The sequence below is a fragment of the Microtus pennsylvanicus genome, chromosome 4 (assembly GCF_037038515.1).
Source record: "Microtus pennsylvanicus isolate mMicPen1 chromosome 4, mMicPen1.hap1, whole genome shotgun sequence".
NCBI classification, from domain to species: domain Eukaryota; kingdom Metazoa; phylum Chordata; class Mammalia; order Rodentia; family Cricetidae; genus Microtus; species Microtus pennsylvanicus.
This window is the reverse complement of record NC_134582.1, coordinates 114861304-114873716: the sequence shown is the minus strand read 5'-3', so window position 1 is coordinate 114873716 and position 12413 is coordinate 114861304. Positions and strand designations below refer to the sequence as shown.

General features: G+C 41.4%; 1 protein-coding gene across 1 annotated transcript in view; it reads right to left on the bottom strand.

Moving 5' to 3' along the window:
* Positions 1 to 3649: 3649 nt before the first annotated feature.
* Ryr2 (ryanodine receptor 2) overlaps positions 3650 to 12413 on the bottom strand; it is a 566260-nt gene continuing 557496 nt past the window's right edge. The window contains exons 102-106 of the mRNA XM_075970222.1: positions 11073 to 11229; positions 8447 to 8511; positions 7083 to 7183; positions 5920 to 5971; positions 3650 to 5059 (exon numbers count right to left, since the gene is read on the bottom strand). Of these exons, the coding sequence (XP_075826337.1) occupies positions 4964 to 5059; positions 5920 to 5971; positions 7083 to 7183; positions 8447 to 8511; positions 11073 to 11229 (471 nt within the window). The 3' untranslated portion in view covers positions 3650 to 4963. The remainder of the gene's footprint in view (positions 5060 to 5919; positions 5972 to 7082; positions 7184 to 8446; positions 8512 to 11072; positions 11230 to 12413) is intronic.

Sequence of the window (12413 nt, the reverse complement as noted above, 5' to 3'; positions counted from 1 at the left end):
CCACAGGCTCGTGGTGATATATAAATTAATAGAAATGGGTTAATTTAGATGTAAGAACTAGCTAGGAATATGCCTGAGCCATCAGCCAAACAGTGTTGTAATTAATAGAATTTTGTGTGATTATTCAGGTCTGGGAGGCCAGGAAACCAACACGCAGTCTCTGTTTACAATTAACTTTGTCTCATGTATACTTCATCTCAGACATTGTACTGTTAGGCTATTCTATTCATATCAGTTTTCTGTTGCTAGAATAACAAAGTACCATGAATCTCACATCTTGAAGTAATACTCATTTGTTATTTAATTGTTTGGGTGGGCAGGGGCCATTTACAGGGTTGGATGATCTAAGTATAACTTAGGCTCAGGGATGAATCCATGTTCTACTCATTCAAGTCACAGACTGCATTAAATCCCACAAGCTGTAGGACAGAGGCTTCTGTACCCTTTCTGGTTATCAGCCAAGGTCATTCACAAATCCTAGATATCATCTGACATAGGATTTCCTGGCTCTCTTCTTCCATCTTCAAAGTCAACAAAAATAGTTCAAACTGTTTTTGTACTGTAAATCTTTGCTGCCCCTTCCTGACTCACCCTTTCCCTGCTTTATCCTGACAACGTTGTCTCAGGTGCTTTATTTCTGTCCAGGCACAGAGTGTATTTTCTCTTATTAATTCTTTCTCTTATTCTCCTCTCCCCCTTGGGCTCCCCAGGCTCTGAGAATTATCTCCCTTCTTGTTCCAAGTAATAAAAACTAATCAGCATGAACAATTTTTGTTGATTATGAAACACCATATTAAAATTTAAATCCTTTCAGAAAGCTCGTGGGCATCTGAGTTTAAACCCCAGCAGCAGTGATTCACATTTTTCTGTGAACTCCCAGGTTCATAAGAACTGTTAAGTAATACCTTATGGTTTTCATGCAAGTTTTCTCCACTTTTCATGCTTATTTTTTTAGGCACTTTGCAGTTTTTTTTAAAAAAAAATATCAGCCATGTTTGTAAAACATATAGTCTTACCTATACATTTTTCATTTTTCTTTCATGCCAAAAATATCAATAATATTTTTCTTGTCTTATTACATTAGCAACTAACACCTATCACAGCTTGCAGAATGGGGAATTTAAGTTATATGATAGTAGTAAATAAAGCCATAGCCAAAATTTAAATGTATATATTCTAACTTCTCAGTTTCATTTGTAGACTTCCAAATACTAGACATAGCAGTAGAGGGGACATTTTCCTCTCTGGCATGGGCAAGGAAGCCAAGTATTAGTTTCCCCTTTGCTATTAAAACACCTTTGTGACCTGATCTTAACATTATTTGACCTTCTGAAATTTTCTTTAGTATTGTTATCCAAAACATATAAGAAAATATGAACTAAAATCATGTTACTCATGATGTATGGTATAATCTCAATAATAACTGATAGATAGTTATGAAAATTAAATATTTGCTACAAAAATGGGCTCAGAACCAAAAAAACTATCTAATGGACCTAATGGACATCCCTTATCACTTAGGAGTAAAACAGACTTTGTTTCTTTTAGGCCTAAAGAGTATGTACAACTGTTCATACTGAAACCAGTGGTGTCTCAATTCCCCAGGGATCCCCTTGTCACAAAATTAGGGTGTCAGTGAACATCACTGATATTTACTCAAAACTGTCCCAACTCTCTGCTTTCCTCTCAAAGTCTATTAGAAACCTGTGATTGTTCACATTCTGTTTGATATAAGTTGAAGGCTAACAAGAAAGCTGCATTAGGGGCTGATGGGATGGCTCAAGTTAGGAGCACTGGTCACGGATGAAAACAAACTACATCCTGCCCTTAGAAAAGGGTCAGATGTACATATAAGGAGCAGCAAGTAGGCTACATGACCAAAGGGCATTTGAAAAGTTTAGCTAAAACCACAAGGCTGAGCTTATTCTACGGATCACAGGGAAAATTGTTTTCAGGGAGAAAAAAAATTGATGAGAACTGAAGATCTTAAGGATTTTTATATGTGTTGAAGTTTGTGTAGGAACCAAGTGACCATGACAATGTTCCTGTGAATGAGTGGGATAGAGTATTTCTATGCTTTGAATTGAAACTATCCTCCACAGGCTCACGTTTGAAAACCTGGTACACAGCTGGTGGTGTAGTTTTGAAAGACCAGGATCCAAAATAATCATTTCTCCCATTATTTGCTTCAGCTCAAGGTATTCAGTGCTGGGGATGAGAAAAATACCTCAGACGATCACATTTCTTGAGTTTGAACCGGGCAGCCTGGTGAATCAGAGACTTAGGGAGCCAAGCTCGGTTCGGCACTCCCTGAGATGTTTCCTGGGAAGATAATAATATTGGTAAGTTTGAGTTCCTTTTCCTTTGATGTTTCAGACAGGGTCTCTTCTATCATATGCTGACCTTGAACTCCCTATGTAGTCTAAAGATACCTTTGATTTCTGGCCCAAAGCTTCCACCTTGAGGCTGGAATTGCAGACTTACACCACCATACTTGGTTTTAGTATCTTCTCTTTGATGGTTTTAGAGCCATGTCCTGCTCTCTTGGTCAATGATGAAGAAGAGACAAGCATAGTTTGCATAAGTGACCCACCAGAATTTTTACTTTTCTTTTAATACCCATGTGTGTGCAAAGCTCATTGGCTAAGGGAAGCCTCAATTCCCTAATTCCAATGCCTCTTTCCTTAGTGTTTCGACCACTTCTCAGGAGTTGTCAGTAAAGTGCACAAGACCTCAACAAATCAATGGATTTATTTCCTTTGTCTCTTACCTGTACTGTTGCTTTGTGTTGACTCAAATGCAGACATTACAGAGTGATCTGAATGTACCCACATTTATGTCTTGAATAATGAGTTATTCTTCAGTGCACCTTCCTCTACGGTGTTTCAGGTCACTGGCCTAGGTACTCTGTGATGTGGTGGAGAGCTGACCTTATCTGTTAGATTCAGACACACAAAAGTCGGGTTCTGTAGCTCAGACAATGTGATGATGAGGCACAGCAGAACAGGTGATGTGTTACTGATAGCCCTGATGGTCCATGGCACAGAACACATGTTTAATTTGTGTCTATGTCTTTAATTGTATCATTTGTGCTCCATGTCTCTTTCTTATTAAGATATGAAGTAGAATATAATTATTATAGAAAAATTCACTTCCCTGAACAAGGAAGACTGCTTTACAGTGAAAGATGTATGACAACTTTAATTATAGGAAGTGAATAAAATCTGTCATTGAATTATCCCACAACAAGGAAAGGCCAAGTGTGGGGGTGAGTGCCTGGTTTACCTGTGTCTCCACAGTTACACATACCGCTTCATACGTCTGCCTGCTTCTCCTGTGTCTCCACAGTTACACATACTGCTTCATACTTCTGCCTGCTTTTCCTATGTCTCCACAGTTACACATATTGCTTCATACGTCTGCCTGCTTTTCCTGTGTCTCCAGAGTTACACATACTGCTTCATACGTCTGCCTGTAAGAAGCCTGGGTGCCTGCTTTTCCTATGTCTCCACAGTTAACAAATACTGCTTCATACGTCTGCCTGTAAGAAGCCTGGGTGGTGTCTGGGTTTTTCCACAACTCAATTAAAAGCTTGGGATTCTATGACTCCCTGGTAAAAGTGAAATAAAGAGAAAAGGAGGACAAGGAAGTTAGTTAAATAGTTTTATTAGAGCCATTTTACAATTCTAAAATTAACAAGCAGACTTGTAATAAAAGATCTCCAATGCTCACAGAATGACCTCGCTTCCATTCTGAACCTGTCTTTTTAGTTGTAAAGATTGGCATTACATTTAAAAGGACTCAAAATGAGAAAGAAAAAACACAAAATGAATCGATGTACATGGTCACCCAAGTCCCATGACACAACCAATGAAATCTCTGAATGGATATTGCTTCAGCTTGGATATCAAAAGATGGCCTGACGAGGCGTCCTTAACCAACGACTGATCACAGTTGGCCAAAAGAAAGAGGAAAACCCAAGACTACTGTCACGTTGGTGATGGCTCCAACGGTTGGTGGATGACAGTGACTCCAGATATATGAATAAGCCCATGGCGCTTTGTTACTATGGATGGAATTATCATGGAAGTTCTCCTGTGTTGATCAACTTGTTCCTGAAGGCTTTCTTTGATCATTTAAACTTGCATAATACACATGCAATGAATTAATTTCGTTTGAAAGTTGTATTTTTTTTGCAGTCCGTTTTGTTTTCATACAAAGATTTCATAAGTTGCCACATTTGCATCGGAGTGTTTGCCAAAGTAGGGAGGGTAAATGTGACGTAGCTGAATGAGCAGAGCCTCCTTCTGTCCTGAGACACACCACCCAACTTTTGAAAAAGGTGCAGACAGCTGTTCTTACCCTCCCCCACCAAAGAAAAAAAGAGGAAAAAAATAAATATAAAACCAAAATCACAAAACCAACCTAGCTAAGAAAAGAAGGTTGACGTAAAGAAAATAAAGGTGTTTGTCATGCACATGATCTTCTGCATAGCTCAACCCACTTATAGTAAGGCACTATTTCCCTTTGCAACTGGTGTCCATGGTAACCTGTTAAGTGCTACAGTGCTCTAGGACCCTCAGACACTTCCTTCTGGGATGGCGAAATAAAGAGCCCGGGTGAGTATGGCTGCCATGCTTGGCTGCGCAGGTCTGGCAGCTCCTGGAGACTCCATGACCCTCAGGGGAAGCTGCCCATGGGTGGTATGGTAGAGTGTCCACAATGCATTTCTTTCCAGGGTTCCTGTTTAGTCTGAATGTGGATTTGGATTGTTCTTCAGTCTTTATGTCTCAATGAAGACAGATGAGGTTGGGGGACAACAGTCAGGTCCTCGGAGACTGAGTATCAGTGCTCTCAGCACAGGATACTGGATAGAGGGTCACATGAACAGGTGGTCCAAGGAGAGAGAGGAGAGGAAGGGGGGAGATTGCTTTTGGTTTTCAGAGACAACCCAGGTATGATATTAATTCAACTGGTCTTCATACTGTTTCCGGAAGCAGTCCCCTGCTGGGAAAAACTCCCAACACCTCTCTTGATACATCTTCCAGACATAAGATTCCTGTAAATAGAGGAAATCAATGTGTTAGCCTGGTCTCCAAAATCTACGTGATAACACAGGGCAAACTAGAAGAAAACATTTAATTCTCTTGATATAGCCGATAAAACTGGAAAAGTCCAATTGTATTCAGATAGCTCCACTTAAATTACCTTCAATGATAAACAAATAATCTTCAAATTTAAACAAAAAAATCTTCAGCTTGACAATAATATAATAATGATAAAAACATATTTTTAAATCTCTAAGGTTTTTCTTTATTATCATTATTAATTTTATCCATCTTCAAATTCAAACTATTACCCCAGAAGGGGAATTTCAAATTTTCCTGAAAAACTTTAGACACTGCATTTTTTTCCAATTATATTATGTAAACAATTCATTTGAAAGTATAGGTCATATGATAAACACAATTTTTGCAGAAGAGGGGAGAGACTCACAAACCCACTATTTTCAGTTGAAAGATGATTTCTAAAATGTGAAATTAGAATTTTGCTGTTTCAGAGGAAGCAGTCTTGTTAATAGTCACCTCATACAAAGGAATGTTATCTCAAGGTAACATGACTAATATCTAAAGACAATGGTTCTTTTTTAATCAGATTTGGATGTCTGTGTGGTTATATGCCCACGAGTACAGTGCTCATGGAGGTTAGAAGTGGTCACTGAATTCCCTGGAGCTGGTTTACAGGTAGTTGTGAGCTGATAAGTGGGTGCCGAAACCTCTGTCTTCCAGAAAGCAGAACGTAAACTAAACTGCTAGGCCATCTCTCTAGCTCCCTGAAGCAATCCTTCCCGAGTGCTAAATGGCTCTCCATCACCTCTCGTCTGTCCTTTCATTCTGAAAATCACTGCGCTTCACCCACCTGTCCCGTGTGTTCCGTTTCATCCTTGTTTATGAGATACATCAGGAAAAACCTACAGATGCAGATAGAAACTGATCAGGATTGGATTACACGGGAAAACACCAGCATAAACAGGGAAGATGCTTACATATTACACCCTGGTTGCACTGGTTTATGGAAACATAGGAAACACCACAAATACAGTTTTTGAAAATTAATTACATTGTACCAGAAAGAAATAAGCATATTCTCTGAGATGGCTGGTCTACTATTACACACAATTTTAGGTCTGAGTTATTTTTCTTTTTCTTAGCATTACAGTTTCATTATGCAGTCCTGGCCAGCTGGGAACTCACTATGTAGACAGAGATCCTTTAGTCCTGGGATTAAAGGCATGTACAACCATTGATTCTGGTCAGACTCAAATCAACACTGACAAATTGTAACTGAAGACTAGCTTCATAAATTCTATACTTTTTATCAGTTTAATTGAGTATAGTTCAGCCACTTCCCCCCAATGTTACTTGAAATATATTCTCCATCTGATATTAAAATTGGATCTGAAATTAAGAATAATAGTTTGATAAACTGTGTAGTTTGTTTTAGTCCCACAGAAAGACCAGATTTTCATTTGCATGTACTTACTTATATGACTGTTCAAAACAAGACAAAACAACTATTAATTGACTGTCATTTAAACAACAAAGATCAGTTTTTAATTGATTTCCGTAGTGCCCAGAGATTTCTATAGGTCATCCAAAGGGTGGGGATGCAAAAATAGGGATGTGGGAGGAGGGAGGATCCTCTTGTCTCAGGCTTGCATCAAGAAGGTTCCAAGTAGGTACGCCTTTAATCCCAGCACTTGGGAGGCAGAGGCAGGCAAATCTCTGTGAGTTCAAGGCCACCCTGGTGTACAAGAGCTAGTTTTAAACAGGCTCCAAAGCTACAGAGAAACCCTGTCTTGAAAAAACAAAACATGGCCAGGCTTCTCTGCAGAGCTCTATGGCACTCCACTCCCATTCCAGATCCCTCAGTGCGAATATGGGCAGCTTCACTATTTAAGGCAGCCTACTCCAGGGGTGTAGGGGTCTGGAGGAGACTGACTACTGCCTGCTTCTGGAGTTTACAGCAATGGGAGGGAATGGGCTCCTGCGGAAGGGGGAGACCCTGGGAGGGCCACTCACAGGTAGTTGGCCAGGTTGTGCTCCTGGAGCGTATGTGTTTCAAAGCCGTGCGGCACCGTATCAAAGTAGTCATTGCCTATCCCGCAGATGAAGCACTTGGTCTAGAAGACAAGGGGAGACAACATAACGTCAGAGAAGGCCCAGGAGAGCAGAGGATGAAAACAAAGTCTGCTGGGATATGGAATTACTACCTCTGCATAGTGCCAATCCCTCCTGGAGGAAGAAGAACTGCTCATACAATTCAGAAAGTTCAGGAAACCTATCAGAAATTTACTGGACACAGGAACTTGCCAGGATCAGGAAGCTGAGAGAGTTGCAGGCTCAACAGACCCTTCCTTTATGCTAGCTTAGCAGGGTGGGACTGGGGCAGCTATAAAGGGGACTGGGAGCTCTAGGGATGCAGATGTCCTAAAGTATCACCCAATCACGGTGGGCCTTTAGTGATGTAACTGCTGTCAGTCACCCTGGCTCATGTAGGCAACCCCTCACCGATGCTGCTGTAAGTAACCTCCTTATCCACAATCCTGTAAGCAATTCCTCACCCAAGCTCCTGTAAACAATCCCAATGCATTCATCGGTCCACCAAGTTAGGCTTGGGTGGAATCACTTCTTTGGTATGATGTAGTGTCCTACCGGAAACAAACAGGCATTTGTTCACATCTCCCCAGAAAATGCTACACAGCACGCTGTTGAAAGAAGCTCAGTATATGACTTGCTCAAAATATACCAAGTACCACTTGTGATAGTGCCATGCCCCCTGAGAACAAATTTTATGGCTAGTGTAACTATATCTTGGGGTTTTCCTAAGTGTTATGGGTTCTAGCAGGAGGATGGGACAATGATAGCTTATTAGTGACATCTTTAATTTTTTTCTTTAGCCTTCATGCGCACATCTAGACTTAGTGATTGACCTGTTCACGACACTGAGTAATTAGTGAAGCAGGATTAACTGTGTTCTCAACTGAAGTTGAAAACTTGCCACTTATCCAAGCAAAGTCCACTACCCAAACAAAAGAGGTACAAATCTTAGATCAGTTATGAGGTGTTTCATCAGTGATTTGAAAAAGCCCTCCTATGGTCAGGTGCTGTTCCAGGTATTAACTCAATTGATGGATATGTCTAGAAATAGCCTCCTTCATCTTTCTGCATTTCTCGCATCTGGATTTGTCTTTATACACAATTCCAGGTAGGTGGTCTATGCTTAATACTGAAGGTCTGCACCAGGAGCCAAAGTGAAGCCGAACCTCCCTTCAATCAGGATTTTAAAATTACAGTAACTACATACAGCTTCAAATGAATTCAGTCATCACTGAGGAACTAATATCACCTACAGCACTACCACACCCAAGCCACAAATGCCTCACCTCCATGTCTTCCTTGACTTGCTCTTGTTGGTCTCTGAGTTCTCCAAAAGCATCGATGATCAAACCTAGTGTTAAAAAGAGAACTTACATGATCCCCATTATCCATGAACAATCATTCAACTCATAACTCCTTGGATGTTCCTTCCCAGGCAAATGAGAATACCTGACCTCATTAGGAGATACTCAGAACATGGCAGAAATATGAGGTCAGACTGGTTGCTTCTTGCTAGGGAAGTGACTCTCCCTGGGAGCAGGACACACAGTGACTGGGCCTGAAGTTCACTAGAAAAGCATTTTAAAATAAAGTGACAAACTAGAAAAAACAATACTAAGGAACTTGGCACGCACACAAGCTATATTATTACTTACTGCAGGGGGAAAGGATTAGTTGAGATTTATGGCTATAAAATACAGAAATCCCCCAAAAGATAATTAAATAAAACATTATTGTATGGGCTGAGAAATATGTATCGATCTCATAACCCCCATAATTTTATCAAATGAGAATTAATGTTTGATAGTGGAGTTGTTGAATTTTGCCTCCTTTCTTTTTTGTGACTCCCCAACTACTACTTCCAAATGTTTTGACTTTTTAGTCTTTAAAAAATGACTTATTCTTTTTATGTGTATGTGTGTATGTCTGTGAGTGTATATGGGTACAAGTGTGAAGAGACGCACAGAGCCCAGAAGAGGGTGCTAGATCCCATGGAGCTGTGGTTACAGACAGTTGTGAGCTGCCCTACATGGCACTGAGAACTCAATTTCAATATTCTAGAAGAGCAAAAAGTGCTCTTAACTGCTGGGCCATCTCTCTAGCCCCAAGTTTTTCTTCTTATAAAGCAACAATGCTGCCCTCTATAATGACATTGCAGATGGATTATGAACCCTTTGTACTTATCTGTGTACATTACCAGTACCATGTCACACCTGTGGAATGTAAAGGTTAATGTCATATTTACAGCCATTCAATTAAGGCTGGGATCAATGTGTTAACTAGGAAACACAAAATAAAAACAGGAATGACTTTCTGAGAGAAAAAGATCTCACTACAATTCAGCCAGAGGAAGAGGAAAAACTGCTGCTTGACACTGCTCTGTGGCTTCAGGGAAAGATTCTGAGCCTAATGTCCCCAATCTGCTCAGTCTAGTTATGGATTCTAACCCCAGCCTGGGCAGTGACACACTTTAGCCAAATTACCGAGACTTGCCATAGCTTAGTGAGTTCCAGCATAAACTGTAAGTGTTGGCATAGTCCTGATGATATCAGGGAGGGTAACATGAGTTAAAGACATCACTGGAACATAGCAGGGAGTCACCAGTTGAAGTGACATGATTTTGCACGATGAGCTAATCAGTTACCAAGTACTGAAGAGGGGACTTGAACTGATGCCCTCATTTGAAAGCTCTCCACAACGGCAGAACTTAGAGAGTTGCATAACCTGAACTATTGCCTCGGGATGAATGGTTCACCCCTCCTCTGCACTTTCAAAGCTGGTAGTGTGGCAGGAAGAGGAGTCAACCCCTGTAGAATGTATTTTTTCATAAATAGAAATCAAACAGGCTGAGAAAATGGCTCAGTCAATAAAGTGCACTTTTGATTCTTAGAAGGTAAAAAGCTGGAGATGGGCAGTGTTTGTAATCCCAGCACTTGGTGGAGCAATCATCCCATAAAAGGCAGGGACAAGTCCCCATAGCTCACTGACCAGCCAGCCTCACCTAATTGGAGAGCCATGGATTTCAGTGAAAGACCCTGACTTGAAAGAATAAAAATGTAGACGACTCCTAAAACTGACCTCTGCCCTTCACATGCATGCAAGCATATGTGCACATGTGTGCATACACACACGCACACACACACACACACACAGAGGAGGGGGGAGTGTACCCATCACACTACATTCCAGGGTCCCACGTGACAATGAGAACTTGAGAACTCCTGGAAGGAAGCTGTGTCTGGAGAGATTGACTGCAGAGCTGTGATGAGGCTGGGATGTTGCGGGTCCAGGGCTAATTACCATATCTTGGACTAGCTTTACCCCCCCCATAGCCTACTTCTTTCCCATTTTTGTGTGGGAACTAACATTCTGTGACTAATAGATTAAAACCCTTTGAGGATCTATTAACTTAGCGGACCTGACCTTCCACCTACCTAAAATGTCATTAGACAGCATCTGAGACCTATAGAAAGGCTTCATCTTGCTAGGACCACTTCTCTGAGGTCCTCACTGGGGTCTTTTAAACTTGCCTTGATTTATGAACCTTTGCTGTTTTATAAAACTATAAAGCTTTATAAAACCACTTCCATGTTAGAACATAGGATTCAGGGTAACCCAAGTCTGTGTTCCCAGGCCATGATCAATCACTCAAATTTGGCTCAAGAATAAGCTACCTCTCATTCCCTTTCTGGTAAAAGCTATGAGGCTTTTGTGCTTGCTTGTTCGCTTGTTTGTTTGTTTACATCAGCACATACCTCTTTATGCCCCACCTAGAGATTTTACAAGGAAGAAATACCAGAAGAAAAGGTTCCATTAGGCCTTGGCAGAAAACATGATACTGTCAGCCCACCTTGCCTTCTGGTTTCAATAGCAAGTGACTCAAGGCCACAATACCCAGGAGCCACAGCTTACCTTGTATGATGGCCAAAAGGATGACGATCACAAAGAAGAAGAACGTGATGTCAAAGATGATGCGGTAGATCTCATACTCATCTCCCGCTGGGTCTTCAATTTCATCCCCAATGCCCCCTCCAGCACGGACGCCCACATACATGTGGAACATGTAACACTGGAAGACAGGGACAGAGACACTCGTGAGGGTCACCACCCTCCTTGACCTACCACTGACATGAGGCTTTCTCTCCAGTGTCCGGTCCTCATTCTAAATAGGAAGGATCTTTGTGCTCTGGGTTGTCTTTCGATCTTAATGCTTTTCTCTGAGAAGGTGAATATGTGGTTCGTACATACCACTATCTCCTAATCAAAACTCCACACTGTTCACTTGGTTTAGAGCATTTGTGTCACTTGGGAGAGAAAGACAAGGGCTTCGTTAGCACCTTGGCTTTGAAGCACATGAGATGACACAGTATGACAATCACATTACAGGGCCTTGAGCTCTATCAAGCTGTATTATCTGGTTATGTCCACAATGGGACAGACATGGAAGAGGAAAGTAAAAGCCTCATGGAGGGAAACAGGGACTCATAGAAATGGAGCTAGATTAAGGCAGACTTTCTGGCTTCTTCTCTCACTTAGAATTCAAGAATGGGATGCAGAGATCTTTTCTACTCAGTGTCTCCAAGAGTGAAGAAAGATGGTATGGGGAGATAAGGAGGAGGGGCAGCCAACACCTGTTACAGCTGCTAAGGTATGGTGCCCAGGAAAGAGGTTTTGCTGGAGGGTCTTTGGAACAGAACTTGGTCTCAGCATCACTACCATTCATACATACACCATAATACTCAATATGTACAAGGATTGAGTAATTCCTTGTGATGGGGCCATACTGTGCATTTACTGACTAGCTGCTAATAGTGACTTTCTCCACAGTAATAATAATAAAGAAAAAAATATGGCTCTGTCCCCTGGGGAACAGAGTCAAGCCAATTTGAGAGTCCCCGGCTCACAGCATCTAGATTTTTCACTTCATTCACGATAATCTCAGCTCCCCACCTTACCCCTGTACTCTGGGCCCCACTCATCTGTAAGTCTCATCTCAACGTTCATATCCCCACGTCCCCCACTGTCCCATCCCCAGCTCAAGGTCTTCGCTGTGCAGACTCTGTGCTATGTAATATCCTTCCCCATCCTCTTCCAAAGCACATACTTCGGGAAGGTAAGTCTACAGGCCTTCCAAAATTAGACCCATTGTAGTCTTATTTGTTTCCTACACGGCAAGGGGCAAAGCTCCCTACAGCTCCGCACTTGGTCCACAGCCCACCGTTCCATCCACATGTGATCCTGTCAGCTTGATAA